Source organism: Ranitomeya imitator, chromosome 9 (assembly GCF_032444005.1).
Source record: "Ranitomeya imitator isolate aRanImi1 chromosome 9, aRanImi1.pri, whole genome shotgun sequence".
NCBI classification, from domain to species: Eukaryota; Metazoa; Chordata; class Amphibia; order Anura; family Dendrobatidae; genus Ranitomeya; species Ranitomeya imitator.
In genome coordinates, this window is record NC_091290.1 from 156,400,903 (window position 1) to 156,428,177 (window position 27,275).

At 44.1% G+C, this 27,275-nt stretch overlaps 1 protein-coding gene across 3 annotated transcripts in view; it reads left to right on the forward strand.

Moving 5' to 3' along the window:
* CCDC102A (coiled-coil domain containing 102A) overlaps positions 1-22,926 on the forward strand; it is a 72,561-nt gene extending 49,635 nt beyond the window's left edge. For all 3 annotated transcript variants that reach the window (XM_069739622.1, XM_069739619.1, XM_069739620.1), the window contains exons 5-9: positions 310-426; positions 509-718; positions 925-1,095; positions 3,242-3,345; positions 17,565-22,926. In XM_069739622.1, the coding sequence (XP_069595723.1) occupies positions 310-426; positions 509-718; positions 925-1,095; positions 3,242-3,345; positions 17,565-17,691 (729 nt within the window). In that variant the 3' untranslated portion in view covers positions 17,692-22,926. The remainder of the gene's footprint in view (positions 1-309; positions 427-508; positions 719-924; positions 1,096-3,241; positions 3,346-17,564) is intronic.
* The last annotated feature ends 4,349 nt before the right edge of the window (positions 22,927-27,275 follow it).

The window sequence follows — 27,275 nt, forward strand, 5'->3', positions numbered from 1 at the left end:
TGGCAAATTCAGATTTGGCGACCAAATCCTAACAAATTCGCTCAACTCTACCCATGAATGCCGGGCAGGAGGCCTGCGACCGGGTCCCACCTCTCGGCAGTCTCGGCTCTTCTCTTAGCCCAGCAGACACAGCGTTGTGTGTGTCACCCTGCAGTGATGATGTCCATTCCCGCCGGGCTAATAAGAGGAGCCGAGACTGCTTGGTGGAGAGACTAGGTCGCAGATCTCCTGCCTGTGGTCACTGGCAGGATGGTGGCTGGAGTGCTGCGAGTCAACTTTTCCCTCTCTAGAAGTGACCCCTGTTTGCAGCTCACCCTCCTCAGAGAGCGGCACCAGGACGAGTTGGGTCGGATTTCGGAAGATTTGCAGGATGAGCTCGGCGTCCGCTGCAGCATGGACAAGAAGCTGGCAGAGCTGCGGGCAGAGGTACGGGCAGAGTAAGACCACAACTGTCAGCCCTGTGTGCAGAGCCAGCGGCTTCATGTGCAGCTCTGTGTGCTCTGTGTAGATGGAGGGGCTGCAGGCAGAGAACGCCGAGGAGTGGGGCCGGCGAGAGAGGCTAGAGACAGAGAAGATCGGCCTGGAAAGGGACAACAAGAAGCTGCGGCTGCAGATCCAGGACCTGGAAGAGATCCTGACCCGTAAGAGGAGACAGGCGGCCAGCGCCCTGGACACTGACCTGAAGACCGTACAGGCCGAGCTCCTGGAGAAGAGCAAGGTGAGGGTGACGTGGTGTGTGGCGTCCTGGCACCGCCTACACATGTCTTGCCCACATGGGGAATCTCCACCCACAAACCCTTCCCTCATGGGAGTGCCCCGCCCCATCACGCCCCTCATACCACCTCACCTGGAGAGCTCGACATTCATCAGTCATCGGCGGGCTTCCTACTGCCGCCCTGTTTTAACTTTCATTCTGAATCCCAGGAATTGTCCGACCTGCGACATAATCATGCCAAGCTGAAGAAGCAGCACCATGAGAAATCAGCTGAACTCGCTCATTCCAGCCGCCGCGGAGAACAGCTGGAGGGTGAGGTGAAGAAACTGAGGCTCCGAGTGGAGGAACTGAAAAAGGAGCTTGGTCAGGCGGAGGACCAGGTGAGACCCTGAAATAAAGGGTCAGTTACTAAACTCCACCCTCAAAGCTGCAGCCCTGCCCCCGGTGATGACATCACTGATATAGTGACATGAGACCACACCCCTTATACTACATCACCAGCCTGTACATAGTGTAAGAGGAGGTCAGCCCCGCCCCGGTGATGACATCACTGATATAGTGACATGAGACCACACCCCTTATACTACATCACCAGCCTGTACATAGTGTAAGAGGATGTCAGCCCCGCCCCCGGTGATGACATCACTGATATAGTGACATGAGACCACACCCCTTATACTACGTCACCAGCCTGTACATAGTGTAAGAGGAGGTCAGCCCCACCCCCGGTGATGACATCACTGATATAGTGACATGAGACCACACCCCTTATACTACATCACCAGCCTGTACATAGTGTAAGAGGAGGTCAGCCCCGCCCCGGTGATGACATCACTGATATAGTGACATGAGACCACACCCCTTATACTACATCACCAGCCTGTACATAGTGTAAGAGGATGTCAGCCCCGCCCCCGGTGATGACATCACTGATATAGTGACATGAGACCACACCCCTTATACTACGTCACCAGCCTGTACATAGTGTAAGAGGAGGTCAGCCCCACCCCCGGTGATGACATCACTGATATAGTGACATGAGACCACACCCCTTATACTACATCACCAGCCTATACATAGTATAAGAGGAGGACAGCCCCGCCCCCGGTGATGACATCACTGATATAGTGACGAGACCACACCCCTTATACTACATCACCAGCCTGTACATAGTGGAAGAGGATGTCAGCCCCGCCCCAGTGATGACATCACTGATATAGTGACATGAGGCCACACCCCTTACACTATGTATAGGCTGGTGATGTAGTATAAGAGGATGTCAGCCCCGCCCCCGGTGATGACATCACTGATGTAGTATAAGGGGTGTGGTCTCATGTCACTATATCAGTGATGTCATCACCGGGGCGGGGCTGACCTCCTCTTACACTATGTACAGGCTGGTGATGTAGTATAAGGGGTGTGGTCTCATGTCACTATATCACCAGCCTGTACATAGTGTAAGAGGAGGTCAGCCCCGCCCCGGTGATGACATCACTGATATAGTGACATGAGACCACACCCCTTATACTACATCACCAGCCTGTACATAGTGTAAGAGGATGTCAGCCCCGCCCCCGGTGATGACATCACTGATATAGTGACATGAGGCCACACCCCTTATACTACATCACCAGCCTATACATAGTGTAAGAGGATGTCAGCCCCGCCCCCGGTGATGACATCACTGATAGTGACATGAGACCACACCCCTTATACTACATCACCAGCCTGTACATAGTGTAAGAGGAGGTCAGCCCCGCCCCCAGTGATGACATCACTGATAGTGACATGAGACCACACCCCTTATACTACATCACCAGCCTATACATAGTGTAAGAGGTCAGCCCCGCCCCTAGCGATGACATCACTGATATAGTGACATGAGGCCACACCCCTTATACTACATCACCAGCCTGTACATAGTGTAAGAGGATGTCAGCCCCGCCCCCGGTGATGACATCACTGATAGTGACATGAGACCACACCCCTTATACTACATCACCAGCCTATACATAGTGTAAGAGGTCAGCCCCGCCCCCGGTGATGACATCACTGATATAGTGACATGAGACCACACCCCTTATACTACATCACCAGCCTGTACATAGTGTAAGAGGAGGTCAGCCCCGCCCCCAGTGATGACATCACTGATAGTGACATGAGACCACACCCCTTATACTACATCACCAGCCTGTACATAGTGTAAGAGTATGTCAGCCCCGCCCCCGGTGATGACATCACTGATATAGTGACATGAGACCACACCCCTTATACTACGTCACCAGCCTATACATAGTGTAAGAGGTCAGCCCCGCCCCCAGTGATGACATCACTGATAGTGACATGAGACCACACCCCTTATACTACATCACCTCCTTCCTGAGCACCATGTATATAGTCAGGCTCCTCGGGGGTTGTCACCCACCTCTTCTTGCTGCCGATTGGTTGTCAGGGCCTCCATGCGTTCTCACTTGCTGGATTGACGGACGCAGTGGACTGAAGATTTTTGTTTTTTATTCCTTACAGTTGGACGAGATGCAGAATCAGATCCGAAAATTGCAGCGATCACTCGATGAACAGACGGAAATGAATGAAAACCTGCAGGTTCAAGTGGAGCATCTACAGTCCAGGTGCATGATGGGAAATGTCTACATATTTGTGGCCAGCACAGGCAAACAGCCTGTAGGCCCTTCATGTATCTTTACACACTATAGATTCCTCCTATATAGACCTCTCCTATATCCTCATATATAGACTCCTCCTAAATAGACCCGTCCTATATCATATATAGTTCCCTCCTGTATCCTCATAGACCACTCTTACATCCTCATATATAGACTCCTCCTAAATAGACCCCTCCTATATCCTCATATAGACTGCTATATAGTCCCCTTTTATATAGACCCCCTACATGTATTTGGAAGTCGCCTTGCTACACTGATCAGGAGAGCTTTAAACTAGAACAATGTGGGAAGGGAAGCATAAGGTCAGAAAAAGCCATACACCTGAGAAATACTATTGAGAACTCTGCTATTAGAAGTGGAAGGGAAGAACAAAGACAAAAAAATCTAAATAATAAAAATATTGAAGGAAGAGAAACCAATCACAAACTAAAATGTTTCTATACGAATGCACAAAGCATGGGCAACAAAGGAGAATTGGAACTACGAACGCAGGAGAAGAAATATGTCATTGGAATCATGGAAACTTGGTGGGACGATACACATGATTGGAATACAAGGCTAGAAGGATACAACTTATTTGTAAGAAACAGACTTGATAAATGAGGAGGAGGTATCACATTGTATGTTAGAAAAGCATATATCTGCACAGAGATCCAAGCTTCAGAGACTGGGAGTTCTGTGGAAACTGGGTAAGAATACAAGGACAGAACAACGGAAAGGACACCATTGTAGGCATTTACTACAGGCCGCCTGTACAAGCTGAAGATATGGATGAACTCTTTATGCATCAAATGGCCAAGTTCTCCAAAAAATATGACAGTTGTCATGGGAGATTTCAACTATCCAGACATTTGTTGGGAATCTCTCTCAGGCAAAACTAACAGGTCAAACAAATTCTTATCCTCTTAATAATAATAATAATTTTTATTTATATAGCGCCAACATATTCCGCAGCGCTTTACAAATTATAGAGGGGACTTGTACAGACAATAGACATTACAGCATAACAGAAATACAGTTCAAAACAGATACCAGGAGGAATGAGGGCCCTGCTCGCAAGCTTACAAACTATGGGGAAAAGGGGAGACACGAGAGGTGGATGGTAACAATTGCTTTAGTTATTCGGACCAGCTATAGTGTAAGGCTCAGGTGTTCATGTAAAGCTGCATGAACCAGTTACCTGCCTAAGTATGTAGCAGTACAGACACAGAGGGCTAATACTGCATAAAGTGTATGAGAACATGATGCGAGGAACCTTTTTTTTTTTTTTTATTATAAATAGGCCACACAGGGATCGTTAGGTTAATGCATTGAGGCGGTAGGCCAGTCTGAACAAATGAGTTTTTAGGGCACGCTTAAAACTGTGGGGATTGGGGATTAATCGTATTAACCTAGGTAGTGCATTCCAAAGAATCGGCGCAGCACGTGTAAAGTCTTGGAGACGGGAGTGGGAGGTTCTGATTATTGAGGATGCTAACCTGAGGTCATTAGCGGAGCGGAGGGCACGGGTAGGGTGGTAGACTGATACCAGGGAGGAGATGTAGGGTGGTGCTGAGCCATGGAGTGCTTTGTGGATGAGGGTAGTAGTTTTGTACTGGATTCTGGAGTGGATGGGTAGCCAGTGTAATGACTGGCACAAGGTAGAGGCATCGGTGTAACGGTTGGTGAGGAATATGATCCTGGCTGCAGCATTCAGGACAGATTGGAGCGGGGAGAGTTTTGCAAGAGGGAGACCGATTAGTAGAGAGTTACAATAGTCCAGACGAGAATGAATAAGTGAAACAGTAAGAGTTTTTGCAGAGTCGAAAGTAAGAAAAGGGCGAATTCTAGAAATGTTTTTGAGATGCAGGTAAGAAAAGCGAGCCAGTGATCGGATCCTCTTGCTGACAACTTTATCTTCCAAAAGGTAGGGGAGAAAACAAGGGGATCTGCTACCTTGGATCTAATCCTCATAAACAGGGAGGAAATGGTTGAGGAGGTAAAGGTGGCTGGGACCCTAGGAGATAGCAACCATGCTATTTTAGAATTTTGGATAACTAGAGGAGGAACACTTGTGAAGACTCAGACTTCAAGGCTAGATTTCAGAAAGGCAGATTTTAAAGGGACTCAGAGAATGAGAGAGATCCAATGAAAGATCAAATGTCCAGGAAGGATGGGAAATCTTGAAAAATGAGATTCTCAAAGCACAATCGTTAACAATTCCACAAAGAGGGAAGTGTTAGAATCTGTTTAGTTTGTGACTATCCGCCGTTTTCCCTGTGGAGTTCTGGCTGCTGGTCTTTTTCCTCCGGTGCTGGGTTTGTCTTGGGTCAGGTGTTTGTATCGCTCTTTATTAACCAGCACCTGCCTCCCAGTCCTTGCTGGACATCAGTGTTAATCAGCTGTGGTTCTGGTTTGGTGCTTTGCTTTGTCTTGTGTGTGCGTTATTTGTGCAGTGCTGGGACCTCTGGTTCTGCTAGCCTTAGTTTCTGTTTTCTGTTGGTTTCTGCAGCCTTCTCTTTGTTTTCTATTAGGAGGTGACCTGTTTTTTTTTATCCAGTCCTTATTCTTTTAGCGAACCCCTTCCCCTTATCTACAGGTCTTCACTTGAGATTAACCTAGGATCGTCGGTGGGTCTATTCGCAAGGAATGGGTCGCCCACTCCATCGTAGGGTTTCAGCCTAGTCATAGTGCAGGGTCAGTTTTCCCCCTTCTACCTTAGTCCTGTGTTGCAGATCCGTAACAGTTTGTCCAGCCAGAAAGAAGTGTAAAAAAAAAAAACACCCTCCCGGATTTCTGCAATATGAACAGCGTTCAAAATCTTGCTCAGCGTCTGCAAGGGTTAACGTTGGAAGTTGCCAGCTTACAACAGCATGCAATTGCCCTGGAATCCACTCTGAAGAACCTAAAGGTACCGTCACATTTAGCGACGCTGCAGAGATCTAGACAACGATGCCGATCGCTGCACCGTCGCTGTGTGGTCGCTGTAGAGCTGTCACACAGACAGCTCTCCAGCGACCAACGATTCAGAGGTCCCCGGGTAACCAGGGTAAACATCGGGTTACTAAGCGCAGGGCCGTAAAGCAGAGCGGTGACGTCACCGCTGTGCTCTGCTTTCCGGCTGGCCGGCGGTGACAGTGCAGGGAAGCAGAACACCGGGGGACGCGACAGACACCGGAATGTAAGTATGTAGTGTTTGTTTTATTTTTACATTTACACTGGTAACCAGGGTAAACATCGGGTTACTAAGCGCGGCCCTGCGCTTAGTAACCCGATGTTTACCCTGGTTACCAGTGAAGAAATCGCTGAATCAGCGTCACACACGCCGATTCAGCGATGTCAGCGGGAGATCCAGCGACCAAATAAAGTTCTGGACTTTCTGCTCCAACCAACAATGTCACAGCAGGATCCAGATCGCTGCTGCTTGTCAAACAACGATATCGCTATCCAGGACGCTGCAACGTCACGGATCGCTAGCGATATCGTTGTTAAGTTGTTCAGTGTGACGGTACCTTAAGATGGGTTTTCCTGAACGTTTTTCTGGTAAACGGCAAGAATTTTTTTCGTTTTAAAATGCAAGCCGCAAGTTTGGGCATTTTCATTGCGTCCGGATGACCCTTGTTTGATGCCAGTAGAAGCGTTTTTTTCGGCTATGGGGGTATTATATGATCCTGATCGGGTCACTACAGCCGAGGCAGAACTCAGGCGGCTGAAACAGGGTTCTGGGGACGCTGAGAGATATTGTACCCAGTTCAGACGTTGGTCTGCAGAGGTCATCTGGAATGATCCAGCACTCAAGAGTCAGTTTTTAGCAGGTTTGAATGACAGGATTAAAGATTTGCTCATTGCGTATCCTGCTACGCTTGAGGCTGCTATGCAATTAGCTATCTGGGTGGATAGAAGATTGAGAGGTAGACAGAATGAGGAGAAGGTTTCAATTTTGCTGGAGAGCCCCGTTGACTGTGGGGAGCCAATGCAACTTGGGGCGATGTCCTCTCGTTCCCAGGAAAGGCAGAGAAGATTCTCTGAGGGGCTATGCCTTTATTGTGGTAAGGTTGACCATTTTATTAAGCAATGTGGAGGACGCATAAACAAGGAAAAGAGGAAAAAAAGGTCAATCAGAATAACCCTCACTTTCACACTGCATTTTTACGGTCGGCAGGAGTTTATTTTTCTGATAGTTCTACCTGTCAAGGTCCTTCGATTGATTTTCAAGTGATGGTGGACTGTGGTTCTGCACTTAATTTGATTGATCATAATAATAATATAATAATCAACAATTTCTAGACAAGTATAAGATTGATTCTGTACCTTTATCATGCTTTTTTCCTGTAGTGGCGATTGATAACACCTCTAGAGCATGGGTGCGTTTCTCGAAAGGTCACTCACTGTGAATATGGAACACCAGGAATCTTTAGATTTGTTTATACTTGATAAATTGCCTTTTCCAGTTGTCCTGGGGTTACCCTAGTTAAAAATGCACAATCCTGTACTGGACTGGTCGTCAAGTACGATAAGATCCTGGGGTCAGGATTGTTATGGGAAATGTTGTGATATACTTATTGCTACTCTAAGTGAAAAATGAGCTACCTGAAGCCATTCAGGAATTCTGGAAAGCTTTTTCAGAAGTGGAGTCACAAGTTCTACCACCTCAGAGATTACGATTGCACTATTGAGTTCATCCCAGGTGCTACTCTCCCTAAGAGTCGTTTATTTAATCTGACGATTCCCGAGAGGGAGGCCTTATAAAGGAATACCTGCTGACTAGTCTTGCTGCTGGTTATACAAGACCCTCTAAGTCCCTGTGGCTGTGGGGTTCTTTTTTGTCAAAAAAGATGGGGGTCTTAGGCTGTGTCTGGATTTCAGGGAGATTAATAAAATCACTGTGCGCAATCCTTACCCCTTGCCGCTAATTCTGGATTTATTTAACCAATTAGTTGGAGCCAAGTGGTTCTCTAAGATCGATCTCCGTAGGGCATATAATTTGCTGCGGGTTAAAGAAGGTGATGAATGGAAGATGGCCTTGAATACCCCGGAAGGTCATTTTGAGTGTCTAGTTATGCCTTTCGGCCTTACAAATGCTCCGGCGTTCTTTCAAAATGTTCATTAACGACATCCTAAAGCCGTTGATCGGTAGGAGTGTGAGTGTTTATTCGGATGATATTTTGCTCTATTAGCCCCATCTTCAGTCGCATTGGCACATGCAGGGCACAAATCAGATTTTCTAAAGCTGACAATGAATTAAGGCTTGCAAGAGACGTCAAAAGCAGTAAAAAAGGATTTTGGGGATATGTCAAAAGTAAAAGAAAAGTCAAAAATGCTATAGGATTTTTACAGGATGAAAATGATGAAATGGTAAGAAAGGATGTTGAGAAGGCCGAACTTTTAAATTCCTGTTTTGCATCTGTTTTCTCTCAGAAAGGAAATGTAACATCAACTGGTTTTCACTGTCCTATTAAAGGAGTAGAAGAATTCAGGATAGCTATAAACAAAGATATTGATAAAAATAGGAACAGCACAAATCCTTTACTTATCTTCGGGTGCAAGGCCCCCAGGCAACCTGTCCACTGATTGTCCCAAGTCCATAAACTTCAAAAAAGCAGGCAGCACTCCATCTCCTTTGAAAACTGTGCAGGATTTATTAGGCCCACATGTCTGGGCAACATTTTGGCTCTAAATGAGCTTTTCTCAAGCAGACATGTGGGCCTAATAAATCCTGCACAGTTTTCAAAGGAGATGGAGTGCTGCCAGCTTTTTCGAAGTTTATAAACAAAGATGGTGAGGAAACAATTAGGCAACAAATGAATTCAAGTCTCCAGGTCCAGATTAATTACACCCCAGAGAACTGAAGGAGACAGCAGAAGTTTTTGAACCACTCCATAATCTTTGAAAATTATTGGAGAACAGGAGAAGTCCCAGAAGTCTGGAGAAGAGCAAATATCGTTCCTATCTTCAAAAAGGGAAAAAAAGGTGGACCAAGGGAATTATAGGCCAGTGAGTCTGACTTCCATACCAGGAAAGATTTTTGAACAAATTATTAAACAACATGTATGTAAGTACCTGGATAAGAATGAAGTGATTAAACAGTCGGCATGGGTTTGTAACTAAAGTCATGTCACATAGTAACATAGTAACATAGTTAGTAAGGCCGAAAAAAGACATTTGTCCATCCAGTTCAGCCTATATTCCATCATAATAAATCCCCAGATCTACGTCCTTCTACAGAACCTAATAATTGTATGATACAATATTGTTCTGCTCCAGGAAGACATCCAGGCCTCTCTTGAACCCCTCGACTGAGGTCGCCATCACCACCTCCTCAGGCAAGCAATTCCAGATTCTCACTGCCCTAACAGTAAAGAATCCTCTTCTATGTTGGTGGAAAAACCTTCTCTCCTCCAGACGCAAAGAATGCCCCCTTGTGCCCGTCACCTTCCTTGGTATAAACAGATCCTCAGCGAGATATTTGTATTGTCCCCTTATATACTTATACATGGTTATTAGATCGCCCCTCAGTCGTCTTTTTTCTAGACTAAATAATCCTAATTTCGCTAATCTATCTGGGTATTGTAGTTCTCCCATCCCCTTTATTAATTTTGTTGCCCTCCTTTGTACTCTCTCTAGTTCCATTATATCCTTCCTGAGCACCGGTGCCCAAAACTGGACACAGTACTCCATGTGCGGTCTAACTAGGGATTTGTACAGAGGCAGTATAATGCTCTCATCATGTGTATCCAGACCTCTTTTAATGCACCCCATGATCCTGTTTGCCTTGGCAGCTGCTGCCTGGCACTGGCTGCTCCAGGTAAGTTTATCATTAACTAGGATCCCCAAGTCCTTCTCCCTGTCAGATTTACCCAGTGGTTTCCCGTTCAGTGTGTAATGGTGATATTGATTCCCTCTTCCCATGTGTATAACCTTACATTTATCATTGTTAAACCTCATCTGCCACCTTTCAGCCCAAGTTTCCAACTTATCCAGATCCATCTGTAGCAGAATACTATCTTCTCTTGTATTAACTGCTTTACATAGTTTTGTATCATCTGCAAATATCGATATTTTACTGTGTAAACCTTCTACCAGATCATTAATGAATATGTTGAAGAGAACAGGTCCCAATACTGACCCCTGCGGTACCCCACTGGTCACAGCGACCCAGTTAGAGACTATACCATTTATAACCACCCTCTGCTTTCTATCACTAAGCCAGTTACTAACCCATTTACACACATTTTCCCCCAGACCAAGCATTCTCATTTTGTGTACCAACCTCTTGTGCGGCACGGTATCAAACGCTTTGGAAAAATCGAGATATACCACGTCCAATGACTCACCGTGGTCCAGTCTATAGCTTACCTCTTCATAAAAACTGATTAGATTGGTTTGACAGGAGCGATTTCTCATAAACCCATGCTGATATGGAGTTAAACAGTTATTCTCATTGAGATAATCCAGAATAACATCCCTCAGAAACCCTTCAAATATTTTACCAACAATAGAGGTTAGACTTACTGGCCTATAATTTCCAGGTTCACTTTTAGAGCCCTTTTTGAATATTGGCACCACATTTGCTATGCGCCAGTCCTGCGGAACAGACCCTGTCGCTATAGAGTCACTAAAAATAAGAAATAATGGTTTATCTATTACATTACTTAGTTCTCTTAGTACTCGTGGGTGTATGCCATCCGGACCCGGAGATTTATCTATTTTAATCTTATTTAGCCGGTTTCGCACCTCTTCTTGGGTTAGATTGGTGACCCTTAATATAGGGTTTTCATTGTTTCTTGGGATTTCACCTAGCATTTCATTTTCCACCGTGAATACCGTGGAGAAGAAGGTGTTTAATATGTTAGCTTTTTCCTCGTCATTTACAACCATTCTTTCCTCACTATTTTTTAAGGGGCCTACATTTTCAGTTTTTATTCTTTTACTATTGATATAGTTGAAGAACAGTTTGGGATTAGTTTTACTCTCCTTAGCAATGTGCTTCTCTGTTTCCTTTTTGGCAGCTTTAATTAGTTTTTTAGATAAAGTATTTTTCTCCCTATAGTTTTTTAGAGCTTCAATGGTGCCATCCTGCTTTAGTAGTGCAAATGCTTTCTTTTTACTGTTAATTGCCTGTCTTACTTCTTTGTTTAGCCACATTGGGTTTTTCCTATTTTTAGTCCTTTTATTCCCACAAGGTATAAACCGCTTACACTGCCTATTTAGGATGTTCTTAAACATTTCCCATTTATTATCTGTATTCTCATTTCTGAGGATATTGTCCCAGTCTACCAGATTAAGGGCATCTCTAAGCTGTTCAAACTTTGCCTTCCTAAAGTTCAATGTTTTTGTGACTCCCTGACAAGTCCCCCTAGTGAAAGACAGGTGAAACTGCACAATATTGTGGTCGCTATTTCCTAAATGCCCAACCATCTGCAGATTTGTTATTCTGTCAGGTCTATTAGATAGTATTAGGTCTAAAAGTGCTGCTCCTCTGGTTGGATTCTGCACCAATTGTGAAAGATAATTTTTCTTGGTTATTAGCAGAAACCTGTTGCCTTTATGGGTTTCACAGGTTTCTGTTTCCCAGTTAATATCCGGGTAGTTAAAGTCCCCCATAACCAGGACCTCATTATGGGTTGCAGCTTCATCTATCTGCTTTAGAAGTAGACTTTCCATGCTTTCTGTTATATTTGGGGGTTTGTAACAGACCCCAATGAGAATTTTGTTACCATTTTTCCCTCCATGAATTTCAACCCATATGGACTCGACATCCTCATTCCCTTCGCTAATATCCTCCCTTAAAGTGGACTTTAGACAAGACTTTACATAGAGACAAACCCCTCCTCCTCTCCGATTTTTACGATCCTTTCTAAACAGACTGTAACCCTGTAAGTTAACTGCCCAGTCATAGCTTTCATCTAACCATGTCTCGGTTATTCCCACTATGTCAAAGTTACCTGTAGATATTTCTGCTTCTAGTTCTTCCATCTTGTTTGTCAGGCTTCTGGCGTTTGCGAGCATGCAGTTTAGAGGATTTTGTTTTGTTCCAATCTCCTCACTGTGGATTGTTTTAGAAATGTTCTTACCTCCCTTCTGAGTATGTTTTCCTGGGTCGTCTTTGTTCGAGTCTAATGTTTTTCTTCCCGTCCCCTCTTCTTCTAGTTTAACGCCCTCCTGATGAGTGTAGCGAGTCTTCTGGCGAATGTGTGTTTCCCAGGTTTGTTGAGGTGTAGTCCGTCTCTGGCGAGGAGTCCATCATACCAGTAATTCACACCGTGGTCCAGGAATCCAAATCCTTGTTGTCTGCACCATCGTCTTAGCCAGTTGTTTGCATCAAGGATCCTGTTCCATCTCCTGGTGCCATGCCCGTCTACTGGAAGGATAGAAGAAAAAACTACCTGTGCATCCAGTTCCTTTACCTTCTTCCCCAACTCTTCAAAGTCCTTGCAGATTGTCGGTAGGTCCTTCCTTGCCGTGTCATTGGTGCCAACATGTATCAGAAGAAATGGGTGGACGTCCTTGGAGCTGAAGAGCTTTGGTATCCTATCGGTCACATCCTTGATCATCGCACCTGGAAGGCAGCATACTTCTCTTGCAGTTATGTCTGGTCTGCAGATGGCTGCTTCGGTGCCTCTCAGTAGTGAGTCTCCCACCACCACCACTCTTCGTTGCTTCTTGGCTGTACTTTTTGCTGTCACTTGTTGCTGTGTGCCCTTTTCTTTTTTGCTTGCTGGTATTGCTTCATTCTTAGGTGTGCCATCTTCATCCTCTACAAAGATTTGATATCGGTTCTTCAGTTGTGTGGTTGGTGATTTCTCCATGGTCTTCTTGCTTCTTTTGGTCACATGCTTCCACTCATCTGCTTTTGGAGGTTCTCTGACACTTTTTGCACCTTCTGTGACCAGTAGAGATGCTTCTGTTCTGTCTAGAAAGTCTTCATTCTCTTTGATGAGTTTCAAAGTTGCTATTCTTTCTTCCAGACCCCGCACCTTTTCTTCTAAAAGGGCCACTAGTCTACACTTCTGACAGGTGAAATTGGATTCTTCTTCTGGTCGATCTGTGAACATGTAGCACATGCTGCAGCTCACCATGTAGGTTGTCACATCTGCCATGTTGCTCCTAGATCCTGCTGACTTGCTGTGTGTTTTCCTTCTTGTGTAATCTACTCAGCCAAGCTCTCTTGCAATAATGTCCTACAGGCAAAAATTCACGCGCCGTAAGGCGCGCGGTTTGGTGATGCTTTCGAAGCAGCTGGTCCCGGCTGTACCCAACGATCTTCTAGCTTAGGGAGACTTCGCTTCTCCCAGAAGGCACCTGGAATATGCAAATTAGCCTCCTGAAGCTTGAATCCCTGGTTTGGTGATGCTTTCGAAGCAGCTGGTCCCGGCTGTACCCAACAATCTTCTAGCTTAGGGAGACTTCGCTTCTCCCAGAAGGCACCTGGAATATGCAAATTAGCCTCCTGAAGCTTGAATCCCTGGTTTGGTGATGCTTTCGAAGCAGCTGGTCCCGGCTGTACCCAACGATCTTCTAGCTTAGGGAGACTTCGCTTCTCCCAGAAGGCACCTGGAATATGCAAATTAGCCTCCTGAAGCTTGAATCCCTGGTTTGGTGATGCTTTCGAAGCAGCTGGTCCCGGCTGTACCCAACGATCTTCTAGCTTAGGGAGACTTCGCTTCTCCCAGAAGGCACCTGGAATATGCAAATTAGCCTCCTGAAGCTTGAATCCCTGGTTTCATGTCAGACTAACTTATTTTCCTTCTATGACAGAATCACTGACTGGGTGGATCAGGGAAATGCTGTAGATAGATCTTGACTTCAGCAAAGCATTTGACAAAGTATCTCACACAATCCTTATTGAAAAAATGACTAAGTATGGAATGGACAAGGCAACTGTTAGGTGGATTCATAACTGGCTTTGTGATCGGACCCAAATAGTGGACGTAAATGGCTGCACATCCAGTTGAAAGAATGTCTCTAGTGGGGTACCGCAGGGTTCTGCCCTGGGCCCTGTATTGTTCAACATCTTTATCAATCATTTAGATGACGAAATTGAGGGTACACTAATTAAATTTGCTATGACACAAAGCTAGGAGGGATAGCTAATACTAGAGAAGAGAGGATTCAAAAAGATATAAATAAACTGGAGCAGTGGGCAGCAACTAACAGAATGGTTTTTAACAAGGAAAAATGCAAAATACTACATCTGGGCAATAAAAATGAAAAAAGCATTTACAGAATGGGAGGAATAGGGCTAAGCAACAGCACATGTGAAAACTTGGGTATACTAATAGATCACAGACTGCACATGAGTCAACAGTGTGATGCAGCAGCAAAAAAGGCAAATGCTATTCTGGGATGTATTAACAGAAGCATACAGTCTAGATCACATGAAGTCATTATTGCCCTCTACTCCTCTTTGGTCAGACCTCATATGGAATACTGGGTCCAGTTTTGGGCACCACATTTTAAAAAAACACATCAACAAACTGGAGCAAGTTCAGAGAAGAGCGACCAGAATAGTGACCGGTCTGCAAACCCATGTCCTATGAGGAACAGTTACAGGATTTGTGAATGTTTGGCTGCAAAAAAAGACAGAGGAGACTTAATAGCTGTCTACAAATATCTGAGGGGCTGTCACAGTGTAGAAGGGTCATCTTTATTCTCATTTGCACAAGGAAAGACTAGAAGCAATGGGATGAAAATGAATGGGATGAGACAGATCAGATATTAGAAAAAACTTTTTGACAGTGAGGGTGATCAATGAGTGGAATAGGCGGCCAGGAGAGGTGGCGAGTTCTCCTTCAATGGAAGTTTTCAAACAGAGGCTGGACAGACACCTGTCAGATGATTTAGTGAATCCTGCTGTGAGCAGGGGGTTGGACCAGATGACCCAGGAGGTCCCTTCCAACTCTAACATTATATGATTCTATATCCTCCTATAAAGTCCCATCCTATATCCTCATATATAGACTCCTCCTAAATCCTCTATGAGGATATAGGAGGGTCTATATATGATAGGAGGAGTCTATACAGGAGGATTTAGGAGAAGTCTACATATGAGGATATAGGAGAGGTCCATATATGACCACTCTTGTATCCTCATACAGTATAGACCCCTCTCCTATATAGACTCATCCTGTATCCTCATATATAGACCCCTGCTATATAGACTTCTCCTATATAGACCCCTCCAATATCCTCATATATAGTCCCCTCCTGTATCCTCATATATAGACCCCTCCTATATCATATATAGACCCCTCCTATATCCTCATATATAGACCCCTCCTGTATCCTCATATATAGACCCCTGCTATATCTTTATATAGACCCCTGCTATATAGTCCCCTCCTGTATCCTTATATATAGACCCCTGCTATATCCTCATATATAGACCCCTCCTGTATCCTCATATATAGACCCCTCCTATATCATATACAGTCATGGCCAAAAGTATTGACACCCCTGCAATTCTGTCAGAGAATACTCATTTTCTTCCTGAAAATGATAGCAATCACAAATTATTTGTTATTATCTTCATTTAATTTGTCTTAAATGAATAAACAAAAAGAATTGTCCTAAAGCCAAATTGGATATAATTCCACACCAACCATAAAAAAGGGGGTGGACAAAAGTATTGGCACTGTTGGAAAAATCATGTGATGCTTCTGTAATTAATGTAATTAACAGCACCTGTAACTTACCTGTGGCGCCTAACAGGTGTTGGCAATAACTAAATCACACTTGCAGCCAGTTGACATGGATTAAAGTTGAATCAACCTCTGTCCTGTGTCCTTGTGTGACCACATTGAGCATGGAGGAAAGGAAGAATACCAAAGAACTGTCTGAGGACTTGAGAAACAAAATTGTGGGCAAGCATGAGCAATCTCAAGGCTACAAGTCCATCTCCAAAGACCTGAATGTTCCTGTGTCTACCGTGCGCAGTGTCACCAAGAAGTGTAAAGCCCATGGCACTGTGGCTAACCTCCCTAGATGTGGACGGAAAAGAAAAATTGACAAGAGATTTCAACGCAAGATTGTGCGGATGTTGGATAAAGAACCTCGACTAACATCCAAACAAGTTCAAGCCGCCCTGCAGTCCGAGGGTACAACAGTGTCAACCCGTACTATCCATCGGCGTCTGAATGAAAAGGGACTGTATGGTAGGAGACCCAGGAAGACCCCACTTCTTACCCCGAGACATAAAAAAGCCAGGCTGGAGTTTGCCAAAACTTACCTGAAAAAGCCTAAAATGTTTTGGAAGAATGTTCTCTGGTCAGATGAGACAAAAGTAGAGCTTTTTGGGCTAAGGCATCAACAGAGTTTACAGGAGAAAAAAAAAAAAAAGAGGCATTCAAAGAAAAGAACACAGTCCCTACAGTCAAACATGGCGGAGGTTCCCTGATGTTTTGGGGTTGCTTTGCTGCCTCTGGCACTGGACTGCTTGACCGTGTGCATGAATTATTAAGTCTGAAGACTACCAACAAATTTTGCAGCATAATGTAGGGCGCAGTGTGAGAAAGCTGGGTCTCCCTCAGAGGTCATGGGCCTTCCAGCAGGACAATGACCCAAAACACACTTCAAAAAGCACTAGAAAATGGTTTGAGAGAAAGCACTGGAGACTTCTAAGGTGGCCAGCAATGAGTCCAGAGCTGAATCCCATAGAACTGTGGAGAGATCTAAAAATGGCAGTTTGGAGAAGGCACCCTTCAAATATCAGGGACCTGGAGCAGTTTGCCAAAGAAGAATGGTCTAAAATTCCAGCAGAGCTTTGTAAGAAACTCACTGATGGTTACCGGAAGCGGTTGGTCGCAGTTATTTTGGCTGAAGGTTGTGCAACTAAGTATTAGGCCGAGGGTGCCAATACTTTTGTCTGGCCCATTTTTGGAGTTGTGTGAAATGATAATTTTTTTGCTTCATTCTCTTTTGTGTTTTTTCATTTAAGACAAATTAAATGAAGATAATAAAGAATTTATGATTGCAATCATTTTCAGGAAGAAACTGAGAATTATCTGACAGAATTTCAGGGGTGTCAATACTTTTGACCATGACTGTATAGACCCGCCCTATATCCCCAAAGATACATACATACATACATAGACTTCATCCATCCACTGAGGGGGTCAAATTCTGTATGGTCACGGCCCTGTTTTTCAGTAGTGGCCCTGGGGCTATTTAATAACTGTCATCCACAGGTTGCGGCGCCAGCAGAACCCTCCTCCCTTATTTGGGAAGCTACGCACCTCTCGGTTTGGCAATGATGACCCCGGGGAGACAGGAAGTGACCCCGATGAGGATGATCTTCAGATCCAAGTGCCATAGCATTGGCTGCCCCGAGTCTGAGGACTGAGGTCCGATCCACAGACGTGTTCATAGGGGCTGAGGAGCACCTGTGCTGCCAGTGTTTGACCACGGTATCCTCCACCTGCACCTTGTTTAATGTCCGTGATAAGCGGGTGGCCTACCGTTGGAGTGGGCTCCTATCATGCCCCAATTAATTGCCTTCCTATGACGCACAATGTGAATCACAGTCCTGGGCAGCCTCCAAGCTTTACATCCCCGGTCTTGCACACCCAGGCGCAAAATGACCACTGTCTATGCAGATGTCCATAGCCGGTACGCAGGACACCTGCACCATCAGCAGTAGCTGGACCTGGCTCTTCACAGCATTGATTCACCAAGGTCCCTTCATATCCACCTTATAAATCCATCTAGCTGGAACCGACCTTGTGACCGCTATATATTGGACTAAATGTATTTAAATAATATTATTGGACTATATACTCCCAGCAGAAATACATAAAACTGTAATGACTGTAGTCCCCTGACGGGTATATGATGCTCCACTACTCCCAACTAGAGAATATAAGGTATGGTGTAGTATCTGCATTATATACTGGCTCTATAATGGCCTGTAGCCCACCAGCAGGTATATACTGGCTCTATAATGGTCTGTAGCCCACCAGCATGTATATACTGGATCTATAATGGACTATAGCTGACCAGCAGGTATATACTAGATCTATAATGGACAATACCTGACCAGCATGTATATACTATATCTATAATGGTCTGTAGCCCACCAGCAGGTATATACTGGATCTGTAGTGGACTATAGCTGACCAGCAGGTATATACTAGATCTATAATGGGCTATAGCTGACCAGCAGGTATATACTAGATCTATAATGGACAATACCTGACCAGCATGTATATACTAGATCTATAATGGACCATAGCTGACCAGCAAGTATATACTAGATCTATAATGGACTATAGCTGACCAGCGGGTATATACTGGCTCTATAATGGTCTGTAGCCCACCAGCAGGTATATACTGGCTCTATAATGGTCTGTAGCCCAGCAGCGGGTATATACTGGCTCTATAATGGTCTGTAGCCCACCAGCATGTAAATACTGGATCTATAATGGACCATAGCTGACCAGCAGGTATATACTAGATCTATAATGGACTATAGCTGACCAGCGGGTATATACTGGATCTGTAATGGACCATAGCTGACCAGCAGGTATATACTAGATCTATAATGGACTATAGCTGACCAGCGGGTATATACTGGCTCTATAATGGTCTGTAGCCCACCAGCAGGTATATACTGGCTCTATAATGGTCTGTAGCCCACCAACATGTATATACTGGATCTATAATGGACTATAGCTGACCAGCAGGTATATACTAGATCTATAATGGACTATAGCTGACCAGCGGGTATATACTGGATCTGTAATGGACCATAGCTGACCAGCAGGTATATACTAGATCTATAATGGACTATAGCTGACCAGCGGGTATATACTGGCTCTATAATGGTCTGTAGCCCACCAGCAGGTATATACTGGCTCTATAATGGTCTGTAGCCCACCAGCATGTATATACCGGATCTATAATGGACTATAGCTGACCAGCAGGTATATACTAGATCTATAATGGACTATAGCTGACCAACAGGTATATACTAGATCTATAATGGACCATAGCTGACCAGCAGGTATATACTAGATCTATAATGGACTATAGCTGACCAGCAGGTATATACTAGATCTATAATGGACAATAGCTGACAAGCAGGTGTATACTAGATCTAGAATGGGCTATAGCTTACCAGCAGGTATATACTAGATCTATAATGGACAATAGCTGACCAGCAGGTATATACTAGATCTATAATGGACCATAGCTGACCAACAGGTATATACTAGATCTATAATGGACCATAGCTGACCAGCAGGTATATACTGGATCTATGATTGACTATAGCTGATCAGCAGGTATATACTAGATCTATAATGGACAATAGCTGACCAGCAGGTATATACTGGCTCTATAATGGTCTGTAGCCCACCAGCAGGTTTATACTGGTTCTGTAATGGGCTATAGCTGACCAGCAGGTATATCCTAGATCTATAATGGACTATAGCTGACCAGCAGGTATATACTAGATCTATAATGGACTATAGCTGACCAGCAGGTATATACTAGATCTATAATGGACCATAGCTGACCAGCAGGTATATACTAGATCTATAATGGACTATAGCTGACCAGCGGGTATATACTGGCTCTATAATGGTCTGTAGCCCACCAGCAGGTATATACTGGCTCTATAATGGTCTGTAGCCCACCAGCATGTATATACTGGATCTATAATGGACTATAGCTGACCAGCAGGTATATACTAGATCTATAATGGACTATAGCTGACCAGCGGGTATATACTGGATCTGTAATGGACCATAGCTGACCAGCAGGTATATCCTAGATCTATAATGGACTATAGCTGACCAGCAGGTATATACTAGATCTATAATGGACCATAGCTGACCAGCAGGTATATACTAGATCTATAATGGACTATAGCTGACCAGCGGGTATATACTGGCTCTATAATGGTCTGTAGCCCACCAGCAGGTATATACTGGCTCTATAATGGTCTGTAGCCCACCAGCATGTATATACTGGATCTATAATGGACTATAGCTGACCAGCAGGTATATACTAGATCTATAATGGACTATAGCTGACCAGCGGGTATATACTGGATCTGTAATGGACCATAGCTGACCAGCAGGTATATACTAGATCTATAATGGACTATAGCTGACCAGCGGGTATATACTGGCTCTATAATGGTCTGTAGCCCACCAGCAGGTATATACTGGCTCTATAATGGTCTGTAGCCCACCAACATGTATATACTGGATCTATAATGGACTATAGCTGACCAGCAGGTATATACCAAATCTATAATGGACTATAGCTGACCAGCGGGTATATACTGGATCTGTAATGGACCATAGCTGACCAGCAGGTATATACTAGATCTATAATGGACTATAGCTGACCAGCGGGTATATACTGGCTCTATAATGGTCTGTAGCCCACCAGCAGGTATATACTGGCTCTATAATGGTCTGTAGCCCACCAGCATGTATATACTGGATCTATAATGGACTATAGCTGACCAGCAGGTATATACTAGATCTATAATGGACTATAGCTGACCAGCAGGTACATACTAGATCTTTAATGGATTATAGCTGACCAGCAGGTATATACTGGATTTATAATGGATTACAGATGACCAGCAGGTATATTCTGGATCTATAATGGATTACAGATGACCAGCATGTATATACTGGATCTATAATGGACCATAGCTGACCAGCAGGTATATACTGGATCTATAATGCACAATAGCTAACCAGCAGGTATATCCTAAATCTATAATGGACTATAGCTGACCAGCAGGTACATACTAGATCTATAATGGACAATAGCTGACCAGCAGGTATATACTAGATCTATAATGGACTATAGCTGACCAGCAGGTATATACTGGATCTATAATGGATTACAGATGACCAGCAGGTATATACTAGATCTATAATGGATTACAGATGACCAGCAGGTATATACTGGATCTAAAATGGACTGTAGGTGACCAGCAGGTATATACTGGATCCATAATGGATTACAGATGACCAGCAGGTATATACTAGATCTATAATGGATTACAGATGACCAGCAGGTATATACTGGATCCATAATGGATTACAGATGACCAGCAGGTATATACTGGATCTATAATGGATTACAGATGACCAGCAGGTATATACTAGATCTATAATGGATTACAGATGACCAGCAGGTATATACTGGATCTATAATGGACTGTAGGTGACCAGCAGGTATATACTGGATCCATAATGGACTGTAGGTGACCAGCAGGTATATACTAGATCTATAATGGACAATAACTGACCAGCAGGTATATACTAGATCTATAATGGACTATAGCTGACCAGCAGGTATATACTGGATCTATAATGGATTACAGATGACCAGCAGGTATATACTAGATCTATAATGGATTACAGATGACCAGCAGGTATATACTGGATCTAAAATGGACTGTAGGTGACCAGCAGGTATATACTGGATCCATAATGGATTACAGATGACCAGCAGGTATATACTAGATCTATAATGCATTACAGATGACCAGCAGGTATATACTGGATCCATAATGGATTACAGATGACCAGCAGGTATATACTGGATCTATAATGGATTACAGATGACCAGCAGGTATATACTAGATCTATAATGGATTACAGATGACCAGCAGGTATATACTGGATCTATAATTGACTGTAGGTGACCAGCAGGTATATACTGGATCCATAATGGACTGTAGGTGACCAGCAGGTATATACTAGATCTATAATGGACTATAGCTGACCAGCAGGTATATACTGGATCCATAATGGACTGTAGGTGACCAGCAGGTATATACTAGATCTATAATGGACAATAACTGACCAGCAGGTATATACTAGATCTATAATGGACTATAGCTGACCAGCAGGTATATACTGGATCTATAATGGATTACAGATGACCAGCAGGTATATACTAGATCTATAATGGATTACAGATGACCAGCAGGTATATACTGGATCTAAAATGGACTGTAGGTGACCAGCAGGTATATACTGGATCCATAATGGATTACAGATGACCAGCAGGTATATACTAGATCTATAATGCATTACAGATGACCAGCAGGTATATACTGGATCCATAATGGATTACAGATGACCAGCAGGTATATACTGGATCTATAATGGATTACAGATGACCAGCAGGTATATACTAGATCTATAATGGATTACAGATGACCAGCAGGTATATACTGGATCTATAATTGACTGTAGGTGACCAGCAGGTATATACTGGATCCATAATGGACTGTAGGTGACCAGCAGGTATATACTAGATCTATAATGGACTATAGCTGACCAGCAGGTATATACTGGATCTATATTGGACCATAAACTAGTTTGTGAAATAAAAGCCAACCTTAATCTTCCTACTATAAACAGCTGCCTCTAATGAATGGTGCGAGGACCGTATGATGAGCTTAGAGAGCCGAGAGCTTGCCCCATGTCCCCGGGTGGCTGTGCATGGTGCTATATATATTTATTATCTATTTTTATATTTTTCGCTCTATATAAAAATAAACTTTTACATAAATGTAACGTGTGATTTATCTACATTTTGTCCTGCTGAGATTCAATATGGCTCTATTATCCGCTGCGAGTTACAGGTTTACTATGCTGACCTCCCATTATTTATAGTCACTCCTAGCTCTCCTATACCGGTTACAGGGTTACTATGCTGACCTCCCTTCCATTATTTATAGTCACTCCTAGCTCTCCTATACCGGTTACAGGTTTACTATGCTGACCTCCCTTCCATTATTTATAGTCACTCTTAGCTCTCTCCTGTGCCGGTTACAGGTTTACTATGCTGACCTCCCTTCCATTATTTATAGTCACTCCTAGCTCTCTCCTGTGCCGGTTACAGGTTTACTATGCTGACCTCCCTTCCATTATTTATAGTCACTCCTAGCTCTCCTATACCGGTTACAGGTTTACTATGCTGACCTCCCTTCCATTATTTATAGTCACTCCTAGCTCTCTCCTATACCGGTTACAGGTTTACTATGCTGACCTCCCTTCCATTATTTATAGTCACTCCTAGCTCTCCTCTGTGCCGGCTACAGGTTACTATGCTGACCTCCCTTCCATTATTTATAGTCACTCCTAGTTCTCTCCTATACCGGTTACAGGTTTACTATGCTGACCTCCCTTCCATTATTTATAGTCACTCTTAGCTCTCTCCTGTGCCGGTTACAGGTTTACTATGCTGACCTCCCTTCCATTATTTATAGTCACTCCTAGCTCTCTCCTATACCGGTTACAGGTTTACTATGCTGACCTCCCTTCCATTATTTATAGTCACTCCTAGCTCTCTCCTGTGCCGGTTAGAAGTTTACTATGCTGACCTCCCTTCTATTATTTATAGTCACTCTTAGCTCTCTCCTGTGTCGGTTACAGGTTTACTATGCTGACCTCCCTTCCATTATTTATAGTCACTACTAGCTCTCTCCTGTGCCGGTTACAGGTTTACTATGCTGACCTCCCTTCCATTATTTATAGTCACTCCTAGTTCTCTCCTATACCGGTTACAGGTTTACTATGCTGACCTCCCTTCCATCTATATATATAATTGTCTAAGAGTTTTTCCGTCCGTGGCTGACCTCCCTTCCATCTATATATATATAATTGTCTAAGGGTTTTTCCGTCTGTGTCTGTCTGTCTGTCTGTCTGTCTTGGAAATCCCACGTCTGATTGGTCGAGGCCGCCAGGCCTCGACCAATCAGCAACGGGCACAGCGACGATGATGTCATAAAGGACGTAGACATCTCACGTTTCTGATTCAGCGACGGGCACAGTATCGACGTAGATGTCATAATGGTTGCCATGGCGACGATGATGTCATAAAGGTTGCCTCGACCAATCAGCGACGGGCACAGTGTGCCGCGAATTCTGGAATCATCATTGTCCATATACTACGGGGACATGCATATTCTAGAATACCCGATGCGTTAGAATCGGGCCACAATCTAGTTATTTATAGTCACTCTTAGCTCTCCTGTGCCGGTTGCAGGGTTACTATGCTGACCTCCCTTCCATTATTTATAGTCACTCCTAGCTCTCTCCTATACCGGTTACAGGTTTACTATGCTGACCTCCCTTCCATTATTTATAGTCACTCCTAGCTCTCTCCTATACCGGTTACAGGTTTACTATGCTGACCTCCCTTCCATTATTTATAGTCACTCCTAGCTCTCTCCTATACCGGTTACAGGTTTACTATGCTGACCTCCCTTCCATTATTTATAGTCACTCCTAGCTCTCTCCTATACCGGTTACAGGTTTACTATGCTGACCTCCCTTCCATTATTTATAGTCACTCCTAGCTCTCTCCTATACCGGTTACAGGTTTACTATGCTGACCTCCCTTCCATTATTTATAGTCACTCCTAGCTCTCCTATACCAATTACAGGTTTACTATGCTGACCTCCCTTCCATTATTTATAGTCACTCCTAGCTCTCCTATACCGGTTACAGGTTTACTATGCAGACCTCCTTTCCATTATTTATAGTCACTCCTAGCTCTCTCCTATACCGGTTACAGGTTTACTATGCTGACCTCCCTTCCATTATTTATAGTCACTCCTAGCTCTCTCCTGTGCCGGTTACAGGTTTACTATGCTGACCTCCCTTCTATTATTTATAGTCACTCCTAGCTCTCTCCTGTGCCACTTACAGGTTTACTATGCTAACCTCCCTTCCATTATTTATAGTCACTACTAGCTCTCTCCTATACCGGTTACAGGTTTACTATGCTGACCTCCCTTCCATTATTTATAGTGACTCCTAGCTCTCTTCTATACCGGTTAGAGGTTTACTATGCTGACCTCCCTTCCATTATTTATAGTCACTCCTAGCTCTCTCCTATACCGGTTAGAGGTTTACTATGCTGACCTCCCTTCCATTATTTATAGTCACTCCTAGCTTTCTCCTGTGCCGGTTACAGGGTTACTATGCTGGCCTCCCTTCTATTTATAGTCACTCCTAGCTCTCTCCTGTGCCGGTTACAGGTTTACTATGCTGACCTCCCTTCCATTATCTATAGTCACTCCTAGCTTTCTCCTGTGCCGGTTACAGGTTTACTATGCTGACCTCCCTTCCATTATCTATAGTCACTCCTAGCTTTCTCCTGTGCCAGTTACAGGTTTACTATGCTGACCTCCCTTCCATTATTTATAGTCACTCCTAGCTCTCTCCTATACCGGTTAGAGGTTTACTATGCTGACCTCCCTTCCATTATTTATAGTCACTCCTAGCTCTCTCCTATACCGGTTAGAGGTTTACTATGCTGACCTCCCTTCCATTATTTATAGTCACCCCCTAGCTCTCTCCTGTGCCACTTACAGGTTTACTATGCTGACCTCCCTTCCATTATTTATAGTCATTCCTAGCTCTCTCCTGTGCCGGTTACAGGTTTACTATGCTGACCTCCCTTCCATTATTTATAGTCACTCTTAGCTCTCTCCTGTGCCGGTTACAGGTTTACTATGCTGACCTCCCTTCCATTATTTATAGTCACTCCTAGCTCTCTCCTGTGCCGGTTACAGGTTTACTATGCTGACCTCCCTTCCATTATTTATAGTCACTCCTAGCTCTCTCCTATACCGGTTAGAGGTTTACTATGCTGACCTCCCTTCCATTATTTATAGTCACCCCCTAGCTCTCTCCTGTGCCACTTACAGGTTTACTATGCTGACCTCCCTTCCATTATTTATAGTCACCCCCTAGCTCTCTCCTGTGCCACTTACAGGTTTACTATGCTGACCTCCCTTCCATTATTTATAGTCACTCCTAGCTCTCTCCTGTGCCGGTTACAGGTTTACTATGCTGACCTCCCTTCCATTATTTATAGTCACCCCCTAGCTCTCTCCTGTGCCACTTACAGGTTTACTATGCTGACCTCCCTTCCATTATTTATAGTCACTCCTAGCTCTCTCCTGTGCCGGTTACAGGTTTACTATGCTGACCTCCCTTCCATTATTTATAGTCACTCCTAGCTTTCTCATGTGTCGGTTACAGGTTTACTATGCTGACCTCCCTTCCATTATTTATAGTCACTCCTAGCTTTCTCCTGTGCCGGTTACAGGTTTACTATGCTGACCTCCCTTCTATTATTTATAGTCACTCCTAGCTCTCTCCTATACCGGTTACAGGTTTACTATGCTGACCTCCCTTCCATTATTTATAGTCACTCCTAGCTCTCTCCTGTGCCACTTACAGGTTTACTATGCTGACCTCCCTTCCATTATTTATAGTCACTCCTAGCTCTCTCCTGTGCCGGTTACAGGTTTACTATGCTGACCTCCCTTCCATTATTTATAGTCACTCCTAGCTCTCTCCTGTGCCGGCTATAGGTTTACTATGCTGACCTCCCTTCCATTTATAGTCACTCCTAGCTCTCCTCTGTGCCGGCTACAGGTTTACTATGCTGACCTCCCTTCCATTATTTATAGTCCCTCCTAGCTCTCTCCTGTGCCAGTTACAGGTTTACTATGCTGACCTCCCTTCCATTATTTATAGTCACTCCTAGCTCTCTCCTGTGTCGGTTACAGGTTTACTATGCTGACCTCCCTTCTATTATTTATAGTCACTCCTAGCTTTCTTTTGTGTCGGTTACAGGTTTACTATGCTGACCTCCCTTCCATTATTTATAGTCACTCCTAGCTTTCTCCTGTGCCGGAAACAGGTTTACTATGCTGACCTCCCTTCCATTATTTATAGTCACTCCTAGCTCTCTCCTATACCGGTTACAGGTTTACTATGCTGACCTCCCTTCCATTATTTATAGTCACTCTTAGCTCTCTCCTGTGCCGGTTACAGGTTTACTATGCTGACCTCTCTTCCATTATTTATAGTCACTCCTAGCTCTCTCCTGTGTCGGT